The 24,619-nt window shown below is 39.0% G+C and overlaps 1 protein-coding gene across 1 annotated transcript in view; it reads left to right on the top strand.

Annotated features, from left to right (window-relative positions):
- The first annotated feature begins 955 nt into the window (after nucleotides 1–955).
- Nucleotides 956–24,619, top strand: part of CMC1 (C-X9-C motif containing 1) — a 44,577-nt gene continuing 20,913 nt past the window's right edge. Inside the window, exons 1-2 of the mRNA XM_055710435.1 lie at nucleotides 956–1,076; nucleotides 12,856–12,948. Of these exons, the coding sequence (XP_055566410.1) occupies nucleotides 1,010–1,076; nucleotides 12,856–12,948 (160 nt within the window). The 5' untranslated portion in view covers nucleotides 956–1,009. The remainder of the gene's footprint in view (nucleotides 1,077–12,855; nucleotides 12,949–24,619) is intronic.

The raw sequence follows: 24,619 nt of genomic DNA, 5'->3' as shown, positions 1-24,619 counted from the left end.
ACCTGAGAACATGATGTTTAAAGCTTACCTTTCCACTGAACAGGAATTAACATTGCAGGATAACAGAGGAAATGCTATATTTGGAAGAATTTTTGCAGCCTTGCATAAGAGGCTACTGCATAAAATGACCAATTTTCCATAGCGCCCATCAGTCTAAAATGTTGAAGACAGGAAAAGACGGTGGGTTCTCCGAAAATTCTGTATTGTCTTTGTTAAAATAAGTCCCAAGTTTCAGCTATGCCTCATTTTCAGGTTTTCATAGTTTCTGCTGCATTTTGCTAGGCTGACCAACACCCCTGCAGAACTTTCCATGGTAATATTTTGCCCGAGTTTCTGGTGGGACACTACATTTTCTGATTCCTCCACCACCTGAACACCTGTCACAGGAGGGCAGTCCCAGAGACATACAATACAGAGCCAGGACAGAGGGCCTCCTGCCCACATGGCTGGATGCCCTTTTTGAAGGGCACAAACCAACTCATGAATAAAAGCGACCACCGTTGTAATACTCATCTTCCACTTCACGCCTTTGCTGTGGAAGCTGCGGACACTCCAAGGGCTCCCTCAGCCGGAGGCTGTGCCACCCCTCGCCCGCAGCCCTGTCAGGGGCTGCACTCACACAGCTGTTTGCTTGTGGCTCCCGAGGAAGCCGCCGTTCCCTGTACCCGAACCTGCAGGGACCCCTCACTAACCCCCAGACACTGAGCCCACCCACGCTTCCTCAGCCCCGTTCACCGCACCTTGCCCTCGGCCGCGGGAGCACGGCGCGCAACGGCAACAGCCCGGCGACCGCCCGCCCCGCCACCTGCCTGCCCGCCCGCCCGCCTCATGACGGCAACGAACGCTGCGCGTGCACCCGGCCGCGCGCGCCCGCGCCCCCCTCCCGCCACACCGCTGGCGCAGGCGCCTCCCCCGCCCGCTCGTTTGCAACGCCCTTCGCCGTGCGCCCGCCCGGTGCAAGGAAGAGGGGGCGGGGCTCGGCGGCGCCGCGCCTGCGCGGCGGGCCCGGATGCGGTCTGTGCGCAGCTGCCGCTGCAGCGTGGAGTCGCAGATGGAGCCTCCCCCCGGCGCCGCAGGTAGGGGCGGCCGCTGCCCGTGCTGGCTGGCTGGCGCGCGGCCGGGCGGGCGGCGGTTCGCACGTGCAGCGAGGGGGAGGGCGGCAGCGGCGGAGCGCCCCCTCTGTTCTGCACACACACACCCCCCGCCGCCTCGGCTCGCCGCCGCCCGCCTCGACAGGGCTTCCTGTGGGAAATCCCCGCCGCTTTCCGCTGCCCCCTCACACACGCGGGCGAGGAGAGCCGGTTGGGCGGCACCGCCGGCGGGGGCTGGGAATGGCCGCCTGCAGGGGCTCGGCCCGCGCTCGGCGAGCCTTGTGGCCGGGGCTGCCCTGCCGCGGGCTGCTGGCGCCCTCTGGGCAGCGCCCTCCCCGCCGCGTCCTCCCGCCGGCCGTGGCCTCCGGCGGCGAGGCACGGGGCGCGGCCTGCGGCCTCTCCGCAGCAGCGGCGCAGCTGCTCCGGGGCGTCGAGGTGCCCGCGGGGCCTCGCCGCCGCCGCCCGGCCTGCTCTGGCCTCCCTGGCCGTGTAACAAACGTAAAGGGAAAATACCAAGGCTACGTGGTCCTCGGGTTCGTGTTACCAGGATCTTGTCTGGACAGCTACAGCCGCATATCCCCAGCAGTGACGTTTGCCCATGTGCTTCCACCTAATATTCACTCATCCGCCCTGCCCTGAGGCTGGTGCCTTTGGCTGGTTATGTTGATGTTAAAAGGCCACTTGCCCCAAACCCAGCGAACCCAGCAGGCATCGGTATGCTTCAGGTAACACGAGGTGTTGAGACACGAGTAGTTTGTGGCAAACTGCAGCAGCTGTGACTGTACACCTCGGTCCCAGCAGCCTTTGGTCTTTTCTTCAAAAGCTGAAGGGTGCTGGCCAAGGCCAAGCTCTCAGTTTCTGATGGAAACCTGTACTGAGCCTCGCTCTCTGGCCCCTACAAACAAGGCATTTATAGAGTAATCAAGTTCTGGCTTTGTTGATCATACCGTCTAAGCATTGATCTCTTATTAAATTAAGAAAATGTTGTAAAACTTAACTGCTGCATTTCAAGGGATTGTTCATTTGCAGTGTAGTTTTGCTTCTTGTTTGCTCTTTGGAAAAAGTCTACTTAGTACACTAGCTTAAATCAAGCTATTGTGCATTTGCTGTATAGCAAAAGGGATGGCTCCAAACATGGAAGCTCATCAGTGTTCTGCTTCCAAATTCATGTCTATAACAATGTTATGTGTCCATCCTAATCCACGTTGTAGTTGTATGTTAGCTGTGATAGGGCTACTGAGGATGTACTTTGAGTACATGCTATGTGACACCAATACTGAGATTCATCTGTTGAGTAGTGGCATTGCTTATTGACACCTCTCTAAATCTGCTACCTTGTTATCTGGTATCTTTTGCTTACTCCCCCCTTCTCCCCCTCAGTCCCTGGCTGTTACGGCTCTCTTGAAAACCTCAGAACACAACCTAAAAGCCAAGGTGTCTAAGTGAGGTTGTAGAGAAACTGGAACAATAGCTGCAAGAGGTGTGAGCTGCCCTGTTCATATCAGTAAGATGTTAGCTCAGGTACCCCAATGTGGTAGTTTTTAATGTCATCATTGTTAACTGCTTCTTGGCTTCCATACCAGAAAAAAGAAGAATCACAGTTTAGTGAATTGTTACTGTGACTGATGCTTTGTTTTACAGTCGCAAAAGACATAAATACTCTCATGGCTTTGCCAGGCAGTAGGGAGTGAATATCAAGGAGTCTTCTGAAGCTCAGAATGTGGAACCTGTGAATTATGTTGTGATTTGTATGGGAGGATTTTTTGACAGCCACAGTTTGGGAAGGGAACTGTGGCTGCATCATTAGGTGATTGTATTCAGTAAATAAATTAGTAGATAAATCTGTTGACAAAATTTTAGTTACACTGTTTTGTTTTATCCTTCCTCGGCATGAATGTGCTGCAGCCCAATGTTGAAGTTGGCTTTTGTATGCAGCGCTTCTAAAACTCTGTAGGGTGCTGTTTTCAGCAGCAGAGGTCATGGGTTATAAGAAAGCTCATTTTCTTTTTAATGTGCACTTGGTTGTAGCTGTTATTTTCGGATAGTGATGTTTGGATCCCTAGTTGAAGATTCACAAGCATGTAAAGAGAAGAGCAGCGTTACTGACAGTAGCTTAGATACACAGTGCAGGATTTGGTACCTATCCTGGACATTTTTTGGGGTCTTAAAAACAGAGGGGCCAAAGACTGATTTCATAATCTTCCTAAGCTACTTAAGTTTCTTACTGTCATGTGGAAATCTAAGTTGTTAAATACAGCAACAGTATATCAGTGGACGGAGAGAATTGGGCTTGCAAAATGGTTGTGACTTGTTTCAAAGTGGCATGGGCAGTTAAGACGGAGCTGGAAGAATACATTGAAAGGAATGAAATTACAGCTTCCAAAGGTAGAAAGGAAAAATTAATGGGAGGTAAAGCGATGTTGAATTTAAAGGCAAAATATCTAAATAAAATGAAGAACAGTTCCAGCTTTTAATTAAACTTCTTTTGATAATGTGCGTGTTTAAAAACATAAGTTACCATTGTCAAGAAGGGAGTTGAATGAGAATGACCTTTTTGATATTCCTGGTGTCTTTGACCTGGGACGTGATTGGGAACATGAAGGGAAAAGATAATTATGATTTCCAGAAGTTATTTGACACCACATCTTGAAGAACTGTTCAGGGAAAAGAACTAAAAAAATGAAAGATGTATTGAGAAGCTGCAGTGAGTTTCATAATACTGAAAGGTTTGAAAGGATTCTTTAAAGAGAGTTTAAAATCCAGAATATTATCTGCAGTCCTTGTGCTAATATAACCAAAAGGCTTTTAGCCTTCTCTCCGTGTCAGGATGCCTCATGCTGTGCTACTTTTGAAAACACTGATGTGTTTTGATCATATCTGTGGTGCTAGTTTCTAAATCTTTATTCATTTGTGTTATGTACTGATTGTTAAATACATAGGTACAGAAATCTAAGGTAGGCATTTTTTCTTGTCTCTTAATCCTTACTCCCAGTCAAAAAAAAAAAACAAACCAAAAAGGCAGGAAGAATGTACTCGGTCCTGTTATTCAAAAGCCTTGCTCTTAATTTTTGTGTGGTGTTAGTTACTTGGAATGAAAGGTGTAAACTTTATCTTCAAAGGAGTAGTCAGAGAGCTAAATACTCAAGCTGCTCTCAAGGAATTTGGGCAGGTATTTTTTTTTAAATGAAACTTCCATTTGTGAATTACATTTTTTTTCTTTATGCCTTATTACACAATTCAGAGAATTGGTAAAGAGGAATATGTAGTGCTGAAGCCACCATTAGTGTTATTGGACGTGGTGGGAAATCTTAGGTGGTTAACATTTCCTGCCATAATAATTGGCATTCATTGGTTGTTAGATTTTTCCTGTGTGCCTTCTTCATCCAGGTGCTGGTTACTTCCTTTTTTCTATGTTGGTTTTACCTGTTACTCATCCCTTGTTTCTGATGCAAGTTATTGCACTGTTCTTGTGGTCACTGCTTAGCTGTATTTTATGTGATCAGTTTGGTTTATATACTTCAGATAGCTTGTGATTTTTGCAGCACCTTTCTCTGTTTCTTACCTCAGGTGGAACTAAGCAGTAAATTCTTGCACAACATCCACTGTTAGTTAGAAAGGTCGGGACCAATTTCACACAAGAGGTGCTCAAAAGTTTGGGCTTTGCTTAAAAAGTGTGGAACCCTATATGCAGGTATCCAGTTGTATCTGTGCTTTTACTATATTTTTGCTGTCCCAGTAAAAAAACAAAATGTGTATTTGGTTGCTGAAATATTGCTGCATGGTTGTCTTTGTGTAAGTGAAAGTTGCATTGAGGATTTTCCGTCAGTTACCAAGTGAAATATTCAGAAGCTTTACAATGGCAGAATTAAGGCTGCCTGTGCCATTTTAGTCCTTGTCTGGTCCGTGTCCCTAGCTGTGTTTGTGACTTTGTATTTTGTGTGTTTTGCTGGAATCCTCATCTAAAGTTGTCAGAAGAGATTTGAGGTGGGGTGGGGTGTTCCCCTTATAGGTGCCTCACACCTTAAGTTTTCCTACCTGGCAGCGTGGTCATACTTGAACAGTAGTTCAGGCTAGATGTTAATGAACCTGCATTTTTTTCAGTAGTAAATATTAAGCTCTGATCTATAATTAATTTTTGGGCCATTAACTGGCTTTCATATGTGATCAAGAATGTGAAAAAATTCTCCTGGTGTCAAAAACCTTGGCAAGCAACTTCAGGTTTGGCTTTACTTATTACTCACTAGATGTACAAATATTTGCAGTCTGCATGTAATTAACAAGTAAGTGTGCTTTGTTGGGTCTGCTTTTCCTTTTCTTTCTAGATATTACAGACTTGCTGTAATATGGCCATTGTTCATTTTTAGCAAACAGGCTTGTCAGTGTTCTCGTAATCCAGTACTGCCATATTGCAAGAACATGAGCCCCAAAGCAAAATGTAAGATAACAAATTCAGCCAGTGAAAAAGGTGAAAATTGACTTTGAGGTGATGATAGAATGGTGAGAAGTTAAAGCTTTGGAAATTTTCCTTGGTGTTGTCATCCCTGTACTCCATCTTAATTTAAAATGATGTCAGTATTAGATAGAAAGATCTCAAAATCTGTAACTTTTTAAATAAAAAGAAATTTATATACATTTAAAAAAGAAAATATGGTTGCTGCATAAAGAAACTGCACTCATCTGCCTCTTTTGCTTTTAAATCAGGTTTAAGGATAGCATGTATGTTGTTTCACTTTGATTATAACACTTTTGTCACTTCATGTTGTCCTTCTATACTTTAAAACCTTAATAGAGAGCAAAGTACTGAAGACCCTAGTTTGTATGCAAACCGCTATGTGCAAATTAAATTACCAAACTCGGTGACATTTCACATGTGCATAAAGTTGTTTGGTCCTGGTCAGTCATCAGTCAGTTCACAGTGGATGTTTTTGACTGATAAAATCCTTTATCTTTAACAGGATCCTGAACGTTTTTGTGCGACTGAGGTTGCAAAGCAGTATGCTGAAATGATTTGCCTCTTTGGCCCCGTGAACCTCTTGGCAGTAAGGGCATAGGAGCCCCCTCACAGGATTGGGTACTTAAAGTATTAATTACATTGATACATAAAATTACAATTGTAGGAAAAAAAACTTAGATTGTAGAAACATGGTTTTTTTTCCTCCCATGAGTTTAATGGGTTTATCTCTAAATTAATTTGTTTGATGTGTGGCATAGTGTTTCAGAATAGAGGTTTTAAGTAGTTGGTAACATACTCAGCTATACAGACTGTTTGATAGTACGCACAAATGAATTTGCGTGGATTAACCTAAGATTGGTGACTTCTTATTTAATACAAAAAGGGTAAGTTAGGCAGAATAAAGGAGGTGAAAATTTTTAATTGAATGCATTCTTTTCCTGGACGAGTAGTAAGCTATAATTTATCTTTGCCTATTCAAAACGCTGTTGCAGGTATACTAAATCTGAAATGGTTTTTGTAAAAGTCTAACCTCTAGAGCCAATAGTCTGAACGATGAAAGGAATGTTTGCAAATAAGCATGCAATTAACATTGTGCTGGTCCTTCTGTTACGAATAAAAGTGTACGTTTTCAGTGTAGTTTTATAATTAGCTCACAGGCAAATGTTTTAAAAAAACCTTTGGGATGACACAGATTATTTACAGCATAGAAATAATTTTCCCAAATGATATGAAAAATAACTCAATCCCCCAAATTAATGCATTTACATAACTTAGTAATAAACTTGTTATTCATTCTCCAGCCCATCTTAACTTTGTGTGGTTTATACTGTAGGTCTGCATATGAAAAAAATGAGAGGTGGCAGGTAAACTCAAGTTTAGTACACTCAGCACAGTTGAAGGCAAGACCTTCCCTTCCAGGAAAAGAACTGTATTACACTTCTTCAGAATGAGATTTTCTTTAAATGTGGTGTAAATTAGAGAATTGGAATTCTGCATATATATTCTTGTTTTTCTCCCCTTTCACTGTAATAACTATTATTTCTGCTGCTGAAGTTTCATTAATACTTTTGAAGTTCTATTTCTTAGCTTAAAAAAGAAAGGCATCTTAGAAACCTATCCACTGACAACTGCTTGTCTTTGATGGCAGCTGGTAGGAAAAAAATAGGAAGGTGTATTTAAAAAAAAAAACAGTCCCTTTTATGGCTCTGCATTTCTGAACCAAAGCCACAAAATAATTAAAGTGATTGTTTTAAAATGTTTATATTTTGAAGAGTGTTATATTTTTTGACTTGGATTCTTGAACCTTGACTGAACTTTCTACAGCATTTTTGTTAGTAAATAACATAGCTGATGGCTAGAAGTTTATGTAACTGGGACTTCAAGGAAAACATGAGGTATAACAGTTGCTAATGAAAATGTTAAAAACTCCATAAAATTTGTTATGTTTTTCTTATATACTGTGATTCTTACTGAAATAGCTATAATATTTAAAGTACTACTTTGAGCTGTTTTTTTAAAATGTGCATAAACTAAACCAAGAATATCCAAATTACAGCTTGTATAATGAGAAGTGCATGTTTCAAAAACTGTTGCTGGAATCACGACTTGCATCCTCTTGAATGCAGAAGGTATGAGTAATCTGTGTCCCTGCTACCTGAAGTCATGAGTGAGGTGAAAGCAAGGCTGTAAACTACCAGCAGGACATAGTGACAGAAGGGTGAAGAAGTCAGTTACCAACTGTGCTGAAGGAAGAGAGGGGATGGTATGACTTTTCTCAGGACTCATTTCTATGAGAGCTTTTGTCTTAGACTATTACAAAAAGGGGATACCAATTAATACGACAAGCTGCTATGGTCCCTTTCATTATTAGGACTGTAAAGCAGCTTTGTGTTTCAATTTCCTCTTGTCCTCTTAAAGGTCTGCTGGGTACAGCACAGGTCTACACCGCGGTCCTCTTTTTTTTTTTTTTTTTTTTTTTTTTTCCCAAGGCCTTCGTGGATCCTGTGGTCAGAGGCTAAGAAGCCGGGAGAGTATTCATCATCTGTTTTCTCAGCTTCAGTACGGAGTGAATTTGATGTGTATTCTATGCTGTTCTAGTGGTTGTGATGCCCTTGTTCCTATTGATGCATTTATTTCCTGGGAGGTTTTTTTGGTGATTTTTAGAAAAATAATTAAAACCTTTAAAAAAAGTGGCTGTGGTCCTTGGCCTTCAATGGCAATAAATAGCTTTTGCAGTTGAAGGTTTTGATCAACCACAGAAAACTGTTACAATTGTAGTCTTGTGCCCTGTATATTGTATGCAACTAGAGAACTGTTTCAAGCACTGAGATTTGCCAAACCCCACAGATTTTATTTGTAAAACAAAACAAAAAGTCTTCAATGTGGTGTTAGTGTGTTGCTGAATAGAGATAACTCCTAGTTTATTAGTCTCCTTCCTTTAATTCTTTACACTGGGCTGAGGTGGTATGGAAGAAAATTTCTCTTCCACAGTGGTATTCCCTTTTCTGTAGTTTTCTGCCATTCTGTCTTTTTTTTTCCTGGCAAATGCAAGCTTATAACCTGTATACCCATTCTTTATCCTCTCCTCAGTTCCTTGTCCCCACAAGGAGTGTCACCGTTCTGGAATGTGCTGACCTCTGTCTTTAGGAAACATTCAGTAGTTTCATGATACACCTTGGTTGTAGCCTTATTTGCATTTTCAAGAATCTAGTGACTTAGATGCTGTAACATCTACAAGCCTGCATTTGGTTTTAATTTTGGCTTAACTTCTGCATGTATTTTTACAAAATACTTAGTTTTTACTGTTAATTATATTTAGTCTGCTTTTTTAACCTTTACTCAGTTAAAGCTTGTGTTCATCTATCTCTCCCTTGTACCTTGATGGTACTTGGGAATTTCAACAGAATGTAAGGTAAAGGTAGAATCTCAGAGTGTTAAGTTACTCTACAGATGTGCCTGAGTTTTGGCTGGCAGGAGGAGAAGGAAAAGGAAAAGCTGCTGCTAACATTTGTCTGGCCCACTGGAAGCTGACAGGTAATATGTTCTTGTTGGTTCACTTTGTGGCCAAACACCATGATCATCTCAAAGAGCCTACCCAGAAGACCAGGCAAAGTGTGTGGAGGATGTGGGTGGGGACCAGAGGTTATCGGCTTTCAAATGCAGAAGGCAGACTGTAGAAAAACTTACTTCTTGCTTCTCTGAGGATAATTGTATTGATGTTTTGAAGGTAAAACAAAACAGTAGTAGGTCTGTTGTAATGCAGATTCTTCTGTGGGGACTAGTCTGCAGCAAATCTGATATTAGAATAAGAATTATCTTTCTTAGTGCAGAATAGTGAACTTTTAAAAGGGGAAAAAAGCTCTTATTCTAGAAACTGTAATATAGTTGAAAAAAGGCAAAAGGAATCAATGGTTTCACATCATGGCTGTCTCATGTTTTTTGATGAAGTCTTGCTTCTGCGAGATTGTTTCCTTGAAAGTTCTTGCCGTATATGTTACTTCAGAGCTGATTAGGTTGAATTGATGATGATCTTGCAAGTGTTTGTACATTGGTATCAGAAATGCAGTTATTCTGCACATAAACATATTTTTCTAGCTGGTATCAGGTACTGTTAATATTTGTACTTTATTTTTCTTTAATATTTTGCATAAATGCTAGAAATACCAACTTTAGTCACCTGTTTTAAGATACTTGAAGGAAAATCACTGTAAATGTAATGCAGTGGATAGTTTAAGATCAAGGAAGAATATTAAAAAACTGAAGACATTACAGTTGAAACTCATGAGTAGATACAGTATTGCCCAAACTGAACATCTGCATTTGAGCTATTTGGAGAGATGGTGGCACCCAGTTGCCTAAAATTACCTCCTAGACATTAGAAGATGATTTGAATTGCTTGCGTAATGGTTCGAAAACTGATACTTACCAACATTCTTTTAAAAACTGTAGAAGAACTTTTAAGTTACATTTGAATTACTGTTGTAGCACTCTTCTGATTCTTCGTACTGGACACTGCCCCGTGTCCTGATGTGCCCTCTCCTTCCTGCATTTTCAGCCTCTGCAGGTTTGACAACACAGGACTAAAAAGAGGAACATTGCCTGGAGCATGGCTCTGTCATGGTTCTGGTTGAGCTGATGTTAACACCAGTACAGCTACTTCTTGCTATCAGTCTTATGCCCCTTTCTTTTTGAATAATCAAACAGAAAAGTGGGTGCTTAAGCTTTGATAAAACCTGAAAATGTTTTTTGACTGTTTTGGGCTAACAAGGGGGCAGCGAGGCCTTCTCTTTTTAATTTTTTTAGGGGATGCCCTTGTCCTGTTTTCTTTCTAGTCTTCGTTGGGTTTCCAACTGCTTCTGCTCTTTGTCAGTAGTGGGTGGCTGACCCTTGCATTGGAGCCCTGCGCTTTGTTGTTGTGGGAGCTGTGGGTACTTGTAGCCAGCTCTGCCAGCAGGGGAACCCAGGTGCCCTTCCCAGGCCCTAAAGGCTTCTGTGCTGTCTGCTACGCTTCCACCTGTGCTGGGGTATAAAAGTTTAATTAAGTAATTATTAGAACTCTGAAAGTAGATCTACTTACTTCAAAGTGTAAACCAGGTGAGACATACTTTTTTGCATGTGCTTGAGTTAGTTTTCTGTCTTGAACTGGTCAGGCACTGTGTGGTTAAGTGCGTAGTAGTGCTGATGTGATGGGGTGAATGAGGGCAGTGGGGGACTTAAAACTTCCCTTTTGGTGACAGCTAGTAACGCACTTGCTATCTATTCACGTTCGTAGGTTAGCTTAGTTTCTGCCTACTCTAAGCGTGAATATAACCAATTTAAATTTAAAAAGAAAGGCAGGAAGCTTAGGCTGCTGTAGTTTGAGCCAGCGGTGGTCATGACAGTTCAGTCTTCTTCTTGTCCTAGTCTCATGCTGTTCCATCTCATGGGCTATTTATGCATTTATATAGTGAACTGGATCAGAGAATTTATCTAGCTGAAAAATTGCCTGCAAAGAAGTTTATTTACCTTTAAACCAAATTAACTCCCTGTTTTGCGTCACCACAGGGCTGCAGAGCCACATCTGTGTGGGCAGAGGAAAAATAGCATCACAGGGATCAGGAGAGGCAGAACTGCAGTAGTGTCAGCTTGTTTTGGTTGAAATTGTTCAGAGTAGAGCTGAGGCATGTAAGCTTGGTGGTGCTGTTTCCTGCCATGTCATTCAGCTGAAGTGGTTTGTCCCGTTTTTTAAAAAAAAGTACGTAAAATTTTATGGCAGCTTTGTGTTGTCTGTAACGTAATAAATGCCTGGTACAACATATTTGTACTGATACTCTGCAGAAAGTTAAAATGAAAGATATTTCATTGTAATTATTTTATGTCAGTCATGAAAACAGGAGCATAGAAGCGAATCTAAGTCGTGAGCTATTTGTGTTTGGCATTTTTGTTGTATTTACAGAAGACACTTTTTTTCTATCTTTTGCTGTAGAAATTCCAATTTTTGAATTGGAAGTTTTTGAGAAAGATAAGTCTTTAATTCAGGTTCTGAATATTGCTCATTGTAATCCTCTCTTTTGTTACCCAATGCCCCTAGTAATATCACAGATTCAATACTGTGTAACCTCATAGAGTTAATAAACTTTAAAACATGGTAAGTGAGAAATGTTTGTCTCTGTTGCATTTTGATCTAGAAGTAACTGCGGATGCTCTGAAAAACAGATAGTGTTTGAAAGCGGTAGGTAACTTAAATTCTGCTTCTTTCCTTTTGAATTTGAATACATCACAGTTTTAATTTCTTTAATTTTATCTTTTTTTGTTAACCAATTTTTAAATGAAATTATTTTTGTTTAAATATTCAAAATAACAGTGTGTCTGACAGTAGAGTTTTCATAATGTGAGCATCACATCTGATGCTATTCTGAAGCATATTGACATCAAAGGGTGAATAAATAGTGTGTTTGAGGAGGAAACCCAGGTATTTGATATAATTGTGTTGGACTATACAATGTTCTGAACGAATATCCTTTAAAGGGTTTTTAACTGAGAAGCTGAGAAATGAAAAGCTGTACTTGATAAATTCTCATCCCTTTGTTTTAAAGAAAGTGGATTTGGAAATGCACTGTTTTTTTTCTAAATGGTCTGTGTTTAACTATTCAAGATCACTAGCTGTACTCAGAGTACCGAGTTCTGTTTTGAGACAACTGAAAGCAAACTGCAACTGTACTTTAATTGCAGAATTCAGGCAGCAGCATTTGTTCATGTTAAATTGAATTTCTCAGTGAAGAAACTCCTAGATCCTCCATTTATTAGGCTTCTTAGGCTTTTTTTTTTTAAAGAACTGAAGTCTTCCATATAGCAGTGCAAATTTCAGGTTGTGCTCTAATATGTGCTGTGTTTCTCAGCTTTGTGACAGTGAGCAAAAAAGCCAGTTTGTAGAGATAATGTACATAGAAAAATATTAGTATTCTGAAATAAAAGTAATTCTCAACCTTTGTGCAGTCTGTAGGCAGACCTTCTATTTAGTAATGCAGAAATTAGAATGTGTTGCCAGAATTCTCTCCATTAATTTTGGTTCATTGTACACATTGAACAGAACAGAAATATTCAGGGTAATGCATACATTTGTATCTGAGCAATTTTAAGTCTTGGGACTTTCCTGCCTTTTGATCTGTGTGGTCCTCCCATGGTACTTTATGCTACTAGTTTGGGACAGTTTTAGTGTACTCGTGTATCTTATATAAACAATGTGGGTTTATTTCTGTAGATTGACTTTCTCTGATGTATAGGTAAAACTCCCTATTTTTCTTATTTTCTGTTTTTTTTCCACTCTTGCAGAAAATTCTAAGCTGAGACATGTAGAAAAAGATGTTTTGATTCCAGTGATAATGAGGGACCGAGCCAAGGAGCTGTGTTCAGATAAAGTGCAAGGTAAGAGTAAATATTCATTGGGAGATCAGATGTATTCCATTTTGTCCCTGAATATAATCCCTGTTTTTGAAGCCAAGCAATCATAGAATTAATACGTATGATCTGCATCTTATCTGTACACTATGAAACTGGTAGTAACGTGTATAAGTCTGTGGTGTTGGCTTTGGCTGCTTGGTGATGTGGACTATTTTTGAAAATGACTTGTTCTTGAGGGCTGTGGAATTTAGTATGATTAATATAAAGCTTCCCACATCTCAGTCTAGACTATGTGATGACAGAACAACACAAGATTTACTGTATTCCTGTACGTAATATTTGATACTTATATAAATGGAATTGCATCATGTGAGCCTTCAGTTAGGGGTCTCCTTTATTATGATAAATGTATTTAAATATTCCCAACTAACTGCATCCTTTCCCTGCCCCAGTATTTTAATGATACATGCACATAAACGTGTTATTAGGCAGATGTTGAAACAGGATAATGCAGTCCACTTTTGCATGTTTACATTTTCTTTTGAAGAGTACTGGACAGTAACTCTTTGAAGTTGGGTATCACATTCAGACACAGATGTTCATACAGTCCTGGAAGAAATCTGGAACTTTTTGAAGTATGAGAAAGATAGAGCTACTTATGTGCAGGTTAGCCAAGAATGCTCCTGTTCAGAGGGATATAAGAAAGGAAGAAAAAAACCAACAAAACCAGGCCACAGAATTGTTCTATACAAGTGGCACACTTTTGGTAGGGTGTGCATGCCTCTTGTCATCTAGATCTGTGTTCTCTATAAACTCTTTTGATTGCGCACTCCATCAGTAAAACCCTCTGAGCATGGAATCCCAATATATGTTTATTTATTTTAAATCATATACGTGTACCACTGTACTAGTGCATTATGTACATTATAACACATAAAAATAGAAATTAAAAAAGGATGATATAAAAATGAAATAAACAGTACTTTAAAATAACTTTATGCTATTAATGGTACAAATAAATATTACTGTTAATAACTATTTTTATTGAGAGCTATGTGATTGAATATGCATTTTTTAAAAAATAAATCCTTGTTGAACACTGTGAAACAGCATCTAAGTTCAGTTTATTTCAGTGCTTGGTTTTAATGGTCACAGCTAAAAAGATACTTGACAGAGATGTTTAGATCCCAGTGGAAGAGGTGCATTGTTGCCTGCACTTACTACATCATGATACTAATTTTTTAAACCCATCCACAAGTTTTGCAAAGGTTTTACTTGGAAGTTAGGCTAGTGAATGACCATCTTCCCTGATGTCAATCTGTTGTTCTTCCAAACTAATCAGAAGGTGTTGCATGCTTATGTTTTTAACAGATAGGTTCAAACCCCACTGAAACTGTCATTTGGACGATTTTTAAATAGGTTTAGATCTGTTTCTATCCTTCTGAATTGTACAGATATGAGAGGTTTTTATAGGTGACACACTCACATTGTGTTGAGCAACAAGAATGAAACAAAACATCACATACTGAGGGGAACATACCCAAACACTTGTTTTCAAAATGCTCTCTCCATAGCCTGAGTTTCTTCTGAAAAGCAGTTACTTTCTCACTCACTGTTAAAATGTCCCCTTCACCTCGAAGGGACCTACTAAGAGTGTTTATTTTTTGGAAATACCTGCTAGGCAGCAAACGACTCACAGCCACCTGTCATCACTAAAAAGGTCAGCAAATTTGGATGCTACTATCTGAAGAGCTTGTTTTTATAAAAAAGTTAAGTACAGCAATGTCACTCTGTAGCACTTTGTGCACTCTTGACTCCAATTAGTTTGCTGCAGTACCTCCCTATGTGTTTGTTCCACATGTGGTGCTAGCTCTGTAACCTTACCCTAGGACCTCTTTCTTATTCCAGTCAAAGCAGCTGCTCCATCAGTGGTTAAACTTGCACAGTTTATCCATAACACTTTGGTTTTATTAAAGAAGCTGTTTTCAGTTGAGAATAGGTCTTCTCCAGTACAGCTCTCCTTTAGTGGCTCAGAAAAAAAAAATAATTCTTCGTGCATTTCGTTATTGAAATGCAAATATCTTAAGCTGAGAGAAATTAGAAATGCCTGTACCTCCATCTAACTGTATAGCAAACCTCCCACACTCTTTAACTTGTCCCAACATTTGTTTCTTCAAATCTTCAGCAGTGTCTTCTAGGCATCTTCCAAGAGTATTTACTGACAAAGGAGTGGATTTTAGTTTATTGCCATATCTTTTATATGTATTATTTCAGTGATTTTTACCATGGCAGGAAGAACAATTGTTTCCTCAGTGGTATGTGGCTTTTTGTTTTTCGCTATTTACTTAGGAAATGTCATGGGAGGTTTCTAGATGTTTATCACTAGGTTTGGAGTCAAGTCTAGGTGAAGTGAACCAGCGTATTTTCAAGCAGCTGCTTTTAGGATTTCTCCAAAAGACATAAAAGAGTAGTGTTACAAAGTAATTCTGAAACTAAGTAGGAAAAAAGGTGGGAATATTTGCCCAAGGGAAGTGGTATCACATGACAGGTAACTTCCAGTGCTGCCAGAAGGACTTAACGCATGGCTTTTTCATTTCAATGTAGTTAAATCATTTTTACTTCGAACTCTATAACTTTTGTGGAAAAAAAATGAAGAGGAAAAGCAATTGTAGTAATGCGGGTCATTGAAAGAGGATGTCAGTTAAAACTTTTTTGAGAGTATGCTATTTATGTAATTTTGTTTGGGGGCAGACCAAAGAGGGTGTGTGTGTTTCTCCTCTGGACTTTCTCTGTGTAGGTTGAGAACTTTGGTTTCAGCACCTTAATTTTTTGTGACAGCGACCAGTAGTGGAGATTGTTGAGCTGTGAGTTGTTGACCATTACCTTGCAGGTTCTCCATGTTTTTGTGTCCATAATTTTAAAGCAAAGTGCTGTCTTTTTTTTTTTTTTTTTTTTCTTCTGTCGTATGAGGCAGAACTAAAGGTTTTTCTTCTTTTTCCTGAATAGAGTACAGTTGTGTATTTTGAGTAAAATAAGGTTTATGGATGCATCTCTCTCCCCCTCATTTCTCTGTCATCTCTAAGCCAGCTTTGATTAAACTGTGTGAAAGTTAGGGGTAGAAACGGAGTATTTCTGATGCAATTTTAATGGTCAAATAGACAAGCAAAATCTGCACTGCTACCCTTGTTTAAAATAAGATGGTAGCATAAGTTCAGCTATTTTGTTGCATACCTTTTAATCTGGATGGGGCAGGGAGGAACCAAACCACAGGAAATGAAGCCTAAGGAGTTTTGTGAACAGGAGAATTTATCATCTCATAAATCCATCCTGAAATTATTCCTGGAATAAATTTGTCATCTTAGTACACAGGGTTATGTGTTAATCACAGTAAAGAGGCTGTGTTTTCTATGCTGTAAACAATTACAAGCTATGAACATAAACTGCGTAATTAGGTAATGAAAACTCCTGCAATTCAGTTTGTTGCTACACAGCGTACACATGTGTATGAAATCATGCTGTTTACACTAAGTGGCATAGCTACTCATTTAACTTGCTCTCTAGGATTTTTCTGCTTTACGTTAATTTTGTTTGAACAGCTCCTATTAATACACCTTTGTTTCATTTTCTTTTTAGGAAATTGTGGTAAATGGATTGGTAATACAGGAAATAAAGCTATTCTGCAAATGTGGGCCTTTACAATTTGCTTGGTCGTGCTAGGTTCATATGCGTCCCTATGGGGAGCCCCTATACATTCAATAGTGCTCTGCATGAACACAGGGGTCCATCTGTATACAGTCCGTTACCTTAGCCTGCAGCTATACCACCTAGAGCTGTGTGCTTATCAGAGCTAATAATGCAAGTAGTGACAGCCTGTCCAGCACGTATTCAAGAGCCATCCAGGGAAAAGAAACCCCAAGGGTTAAAACATAAATAAAACCCAAAAGTTTTGTTAACTCAAGAGATGATCCTGCTGCCCTAGCCCAGTTAAATGGGTGACCTATTGCTATGCTTGGTTGTTAACATACCAGAGTAGCTTAGGGATGAAATAACCATGAAAATGTTTCCATCTGATTATTTTAAAGAAGAATTAAATATTGTCTGGTCATATTTCTTTTTACTTAGATTATTTAAATTTATTTTGAACTTCTTTTTTTCAGATTGTGCTAGTATAGTTCTTGGGGTGTGCTGCACATTTTTCAGGAATTTAGTACATCTCAGGTGCAGAATAATTTCTATGTGTTTAAGATTTTCAAGCACTTTTTCAGTGAAAATGCATATATTAGTAATTTTGTTACGAGAGTAAACATGCTTTCTGTGAAATGCTAGTCCCTTTTTCATGACCATTATGTAAATACGCTTTATCGTGTTAATATCCATGCGCTATATGTATTTGAAATTGTGGGCTATTGTAGGAGTATCTAAAGTGTTGTAAAAAGCAAGTAAACAAAAAAAAAAAACCAACAGTGTTGTCATACAGGAACTTTCCCTGTATTTGTACAAACTGTAGCATGAATTTGTCTGAAATAATATTAAATCCATGTATTTCTGCATCCGTGTGTCCTTGGCATGTAAAAATTTGTGCTTTCAAACAGGAGTAGCTAAAAGAAATGTTTATTTGCCATTCCCTCGTTTATTGCTTTTGTGAAATAATTTTTTAATCAATCTGTTTTCCTTTAAAGTTGTTATTTTTTGCTTTAATTTCTAGTTAGAAAATTTAAATTTGAGTACACTTCTTTAAAGCAAAATCATAGCAAATTACCTGAAGTTAGCATTTGTCATTATTCGTTTAGCTTACCAAAACTTCTGTAGTTTCATCTAGCCTGTACTGTGCTTTCCATGACTCCTTTCTGCTCTGAAGCTAGAGACACTCACTAGAAAAAAACTGCAAGAGCTTTGATTGATCTTGATCATATCTACAGAAGTATTTGTTCCATTTCTTAACAGCGCTTATTCTGCTCTTCAGAGTTACCAATTTTGAAACTTGATGGATTTAGCTAGAGAGGAACTATTGAGGACAGAAATACACAAACTTTAAGGTTTGTACATTCGGTTCAGTTTGATTTTTGGGTTACTAGGCTTGTAAAAACAGAAACAGCTGAGTGACTTCGATAGGTTGCGTGTTTGGACTTTGAAAGATTTGTCTTGAGATCCCCAAAAGAAATTACTGGATCACTGAGTCAGTCACGAGATCATAATTTTGTGTTATATTTGTTGGATATGTTTTGTGTATTTGTTTTATTATAACAGAAAGCAATTCTGCCCACCTTCCAAAACCTCAGTCTTTTTTTGCTGGGAGAAAAGCAATCTTGCTCCAGAGATGGGGGTTTTAATTCAAAACTTTTTTCTTCTAAATTTTGTTGTCTACTACTGATACGTGGTCTGGGTTTGGTCCTTTAAAAGTCACCAAGAGTGACTTGCAGGTGTCTTCTGTAGTTGTGACTCATTTGTAAGTCTCAAGGATTCAAGTAGGAAACCTACTACACACTTTTCAGGGTGAATACAGGGGTAGATAGTTCAAATCAGCCTGATCTTGCTGTTAGGAAGGCGGTGAAGTAAGGGAAACAATTTGGATGAGTGAAGACCTGATCCTGCCTGTGACTCTGTAAATAAGCATGTGGCCATTTCTTTTTTGAAGCTTGTTGTGGGAGATATTCTTTTCTGTCTTGGTTGTGAGTTTTGTGTGGTTTTTTTAGTTTTTGGGGTTTTTTTTGTTTTTGTTCTCTTTCTTCTTTTTATGAGAGGGAGACAAAAGGGGGATGTTTCTGTCTGTGCAGAGTTGAGGACCTTCTCTGGAGAAAACTGTTAGGTTGGTTCTGTTGTCTGTAGGAACTGTGTAGTTAAGGCAGCTGGGTTCACATTGCTGAAAAAGCTCTTGCTACTTCGCAAGGCTTTAAAAAATGGTTTGGAAAGTGTGGCTGGAAAAGGACATTTCCAAGCAGCCACCCTCCTCCCATTCTCCAGTTTCCCCATTAGCCATCTCCTCCTCAGGGCTAATGTTGATACTTAGTGAAAATGATGGGATGCAACACTACTGCAGGCTTCTCTACAGTTGAGCATGACCAGTGTCAACCAGAGTTTTGATAATGTGCAGTTACTCAACAGCCCTGTCACTGACATTATCTCTGTCCCCGTAGGGGCCACCTGCTCTAGACCATGACCCTTACACCTGACACATCAAGGCCCATAAAACCAAAGAAATTCCTGATTGAACTACGTGTGATGCTGCACATTTAAATGCACATCTTTACATATTACTTTTTCAAAAAGAAGTCTTGTTATATATATATTCTCAGAAATGCAGATAATGAAATATGCAAAATACATAGCAAATTGCAGCTTGATGTTCCTCAGGAGTATTGCTCACTTTCCTTTGTATTGCAGACCAAGTTCTGTTAATTGATGCAAGCCCTTGCTGAATGCTGCGGGAGGATTAACCTGTTGGTACCTACAGTCATGGTTCTGAGGTTTACACTAAAAAGATGCTAAAACTGATAGTAGTGGGAAGTTACATGATGGTCACATTTGAAAATTTTGATGAATCTTACTTTCTTGAAGCAAATTAGACCCCAAATCACCATCTGTAGCTGAACTTTGCTCATCTGCTTTGCCTCAATGTAAAATAATAGTCCTTACAATTTTTTTTTTATTTTATTCACGTATTTTAGGAGTATTTGGGAATACAGGAATCCTCTAATTGACCAAAGCAAAACTGTGAAATAGCTGATAAAAATCAGTAATTTACATGACAACTCCTGGTAACTTTTTTCTAGTTCACTTGCTGTGGCCAGAAATTGCTTACATGTGCTTGCATGCATATTGTTCAGAGTTTGATGGAAAGCCTGAGAGGTTACATGGGAGGAATAATAAAATAGAATGCTGCCTTATTGCCTTCAACTTCATTTTCGTGAAAGGAAGGTTGTTATAATCTGAGAACAGTTTCAATCCAGTGACAAAAATGCAGGTGGAGGAGTGGAGAAAAATGTTGTCCTCTGTTGCTGTATTTATTGTCTGACTATTAAAGTACATTATAGTCATATTGTGTGTGACCCTGTGACCCTATACGAAGCTATTGAGATTACTGTTGAATATGCTGTGCAGTTGTTAGTTACTTAAATTATTTTAGGTGTTTTGATAGTGTACAGCTATGTTTAGTATTGGTAGTAAATTACTATGTGTTTTTCCCTTGCTAGAGTTTCTCAAGGGTAAGTTGCTGAGTTTTTATATGACGTTCTTGTTTGCACATAATAGCTTTTATTTTGAAAAAAATTATTCAGCTTTATGTATTTCCAGTGAACATTTACTCTCATCACATTTAACTATGTGAATTAGTACAATCTCTAGAGGGATTATGGTATATTGAGCTTTGCCTCAACAAACTGGGCAGAGGAAACAGCTATATGTAAATTACAGTTTGAAGAGATGAAATGCTAGATCTCATGGTCTTTTTTTTTCCTTTTTCTTTTTTTTTTTTTTTTTTTTTAATGATACTTAGAGCATTAACTACCCTAAGCTATTTCAGGGGATTTTATAGAAAAGAAATATGAGAGCATATTGCGTGGCTTGGCGATGGAAATTTAAGCATTCTAGCTGGTGTTAGGACTTTGAAGAAAATGTTTGCGGAGGGAACTTGCCCTATTTGATTTTTTTTTTTCTTCCCCTCTCTATGTCATTTCAACCCAGCTGATGACAAGAAATGGGTCAGACTGCTAGCTTTACCACTGCAACTTAGTTGTGTGGGGTTTTTTTTATTTATTAGGGAATGGAACAGCTTTTACAGGGACAAAGAGAAATGAAATCACTTTCAATGAAAGAAAGAGGCCTCATTATAGCCACCAACAGCAGTTATTGACAGCTACACTTCCTATTAACAAGGAGCATTTAAGAGTTTGGCTGTTGGATCTTTGGACTTGATCTAATTTGCTAGCATTAATTAGTTTCTTTTGAGCACAGACACTTGGTGCTCACAGCTATAGATTTGGAGGACTAATTAGGACAGAAAATTGAACAGAATGGGGTAAGGCATTAACCTTCAACCATTACCAGCTGGGGCTCTGATAAAGACCACAGAGTCCAAATGCTCCTATTCATGCAAAGAGTACTCTAATGAATATCAATTTCAGCTAGGTTGCCATATCCTACAAGCACTGTCTTAATTTTGATTATCTTACCTGGTAGAGATTTTTGTGTATACATATTAAAGTGATATTGGTAGTTCAGAGCTCGTAGATGACAACCTCAAGAGGTTACCTGTGTGTTGTCTAGTCTTTCAGTTTGGTTTTCTCAACTTAGAGGTTTTATTGGTTTCCAGTTAAGATCCTGAATTTCAAATTGTTTACCCTGTCCAGTATAAATGTATTAACATAGCGTAGGTTAATTACATGATGTTAACAAATGCTGGTTTAAGTAGAGAATGTCTGCATGGTTTTGGGTTACTGTAGTACATGGTAGTAATATCCATGACAGGAGCACTGACCAAGCTAGCTGCTGGGGATGGAACAATGGGATTGCTTCTTTCCCAGCTTTTATGGTGAGACACAGGTATTACATTGTGGTGTTAACTTGGTGATCCAGTTTCAGGGGGAAAACTGTTCTTTCAGACTGTGTCTGCAGAATGGAAGTACTTTAATTGTATATAAAGAAAGGAGAAAAGCAATTGCTTTTGTCCTTTTGTATCTTCTCTTGGATCGTTTGAAGTGCGGGACTTGAAATAAAGATCCAAGATCATCAGTTGTTTAGTCATATCACTGCTCCCTGACAAACTTCCCATCAAATCTGGATCATTGCTTCTCTCTTCATGTGACTTCTGTACCTGGAAATTCCTTGACCAGTGATGAGAAAAGTGTGAAAAGTCTCTTTGACATCCTTTCTTCAAGCTTGTTGCTTTCAGCAAGGTTATGTTAACATAGATCCTGTGACTTGGGAAGAATTGAATCTGATTGGGTTATATCTGGTGTTTAGCTCTTTGAGGCTAAGGTTGCCTTTTATATGCTCTTAATTATTTCCAGTTCTCCACTGGTAAACTCTGTACTGTTGGGTTGAGTAGCTGGTTCCATGTGTTACAGTCCTGGTAGGGTTGGTTTGATGAAAGCTGTGAAAATAGAGAAATTCAGGCTTGCCTGTAGCTACTGAACTTGGGGTATTTTGTGGTATTTAGACCAGTTTTTAGAGAACCACTTTTTCTGATTGTGAGGTGAGTATCCATAGGGAAGCAGGCAGTGGGCAGGGGACACCTGGTCAAGTTGTTCTCCCAACAAAAAGAGGAGGCTAGGGTAGTTACTGTTGCGGCCTATTACTAATACCAGGTTTGTATCTTTTCCTAGTTGTTACATACAATATTTGCTGATTCTCATAGTTTTCCTTCCCAGTTGACAGGTTTTGTTTCTTCTGTGTCATTCGTACTACTAGCAAGTGAGGGCATACTTGGGATTCCATAGGGGTTTTTTTGTATACATTCGTTGATGATGGTGGTAACCTACAGATGCCATGTGTTGTTACAGTATTACTGTGGTATAGTTGCACATAGCAATGCATTATTAATGGCATCATGTGTGACTTATGGTAACTGTTAGTTTAACTGCATATCCTTAATGATGTATTAAGTATGTAAGTTGCTTTGCAGTTCTGGATTATAAACCCCTCTTAGATACTACATTCAACAGTAACACAGTTAGCACTTTGTGTAAATAATTCTAATACTTCTAGGAGGTCATGCTGTATTCCCGTTGCATGTGTATGAATATTTATATTGTGTATGAATTATGAATATTACCCTGGGGTTACTTTCACACAGAAAATAGGTTATTTTTCAACTGTTGAAGTCAGAATGTTTTGTGGAGATACCATTTGGATCAGCAGTGGAAAACAGAACTTAACTTGGTCAAAAAGTAGCTATTGTGTATTCAGAAATACAATAAATAGTGAGCTTTCAGATAGCCTACAAGCAGTATTGACCTTGTAAAGAATGTATGATATTGATGGTAAGGTAGTAGGGGAAAACTTCTGTCCATCATTCTTTAGAAAGCACATGAAGTGGGCAAGTGTATTTGCCAAAGAAAATTGCTCATATGAATCACAAAAATTGAAATTAATTTCATTAATTCCAGTTGAGCAAAATGGGAGTCAGAATAGTAGTTGCAGTTTGATCTAATATATTTTGATTTTACGACACAGTGCATTATGAAAGTTGTAGTTTTGATCTCCTTTATTTCCTGTGTATATATCTTTGTGTAGAATATTATGAGTCAGCAGAGCCAGTCAAAAAAAAAAAGGGCAGGAATTACAGGCTTTATCAGGCAGTAGGGGAATGCGAGTTAAAGCTGAAATACATTTTGGCAAATAAACACACTTTCAACAAGATGTGGTGGTTTAAATATTCTTCATGCTTTTTGGTGTTCTGGAAACATCAGTGTGTTTAGTGAAATCTCAAATTTTCATCCTGTTTTGGGATGAAATAATTTTAAACTTCTCTTTCCATGTGGAACAGTAGTTCTAAAGGTTGCTTAGGCTAAATAGAGTGAGTTGTCCCTCCAGCACTTATTCTTTATAGAAATTGGTGGATCCTGTGGTAGCAACATGGACTGATGAGAACGTAAAAAAAAAAAAAAAAAGTTGAAACAGTTTTGTCTGTTGCTGAGTAAAACCACATTCTTGTGCATTATTGTTCAGGTCCTTTTAGTAACTGCCACAGAAAATAATCCCCCTCTTTCCCACCCCGTAATTTAGTTTTGTTACTATGTTGTTTTCCAATAGTTGTCTCTGTGGTGCTGCATAGAGTAGGGAGATAGGTGCTCTGAAGAATGTTTCACTTAAAGGTTTGATGCCTGAGGAATGAGTAAAGGCTGCAGTAGTGAAAGGCCGTAAAACACGTGTGCTCTGTTGTCATCCCTCTGAATTTTATTTTTAACATTCTTGCAGAAAAGAGCGCCTGGAATGCGTGCTGTCTAAGATCAGGATAGATACTTTTACATGACGTGTAAGCATGTGACAGAAGGCGAGAATTATTTTGGATGAGTAATCAAGAGCTGCAGAGCTGGTCAGAAGATGTGAAGGGAGATGGACAAGGAATGCTAGAGCTGTACAGAGCTTTGGAGGTATGGATGAGGCTTTACATTTATGATCAGGAAACAAGAAAAACAATTTAGCTGCTGTATTCTAGATTTGAGGGGGATACTAGTAAAGGATTTGAAAGGAATCCTGTAAGGGATGGAAGGTAATAATTCTGATGGGATAATGAGTAGGAAAGGACCTACACTAGGAATTTCGAAGAAGATAGTGTAAAAGAGCAATGCATGAAAATTTCCCTTGGATGAACAGATTCTTATCTTGATAGCCACTGTATTGGGAAGGAGTTGAAATAGTAGGGAATTTTGGACTTCAATTATGGTATTAAGGGATCTGCCTTCTTACCTTTTTCCTAAAATGAGTTTAAAGAAAGTTTTCTTTAAGTCTGAAATGCCCTTTTTTTCACTTCTAATAGTCAAATTCAGGATTTCCTTGTATGAATTTTGTCACATATGTTGTCTTGCACTTTATAGCCTTCTTTCTTCCTGTATGTGATGCAGAATTTCTCCAGAAAGTATCTAGTCTTCTTTCTCCCCCTTTTCAATATAAACTAAATATGCCCTCCAAGCCCTCCAGATCAAGAACATATTTTGAGGATATTTAAATAGTCCTTTTTGAAACACTAAATCATAAG

Source organism: Falco cherrug, chromosome 4, assembly GCF_023634085.1.
Source record: "Falco cherrug isolate bFalChe1 chromosome 4, bFalChe1.pri, whole genome shotgun sequence".
Taxonomy (NCBI): domain Eukaryota; kingdom Metazoa; phylum Chordata; class Aves; order Falconiformes; family Falconidae; genus Falco; species Falco cherrug.
The sequence above is the reverse complement of the archived record's forward strand: the minus strand, read 5'-3'. Positions and strand labels throughout refer to the sequence as shown.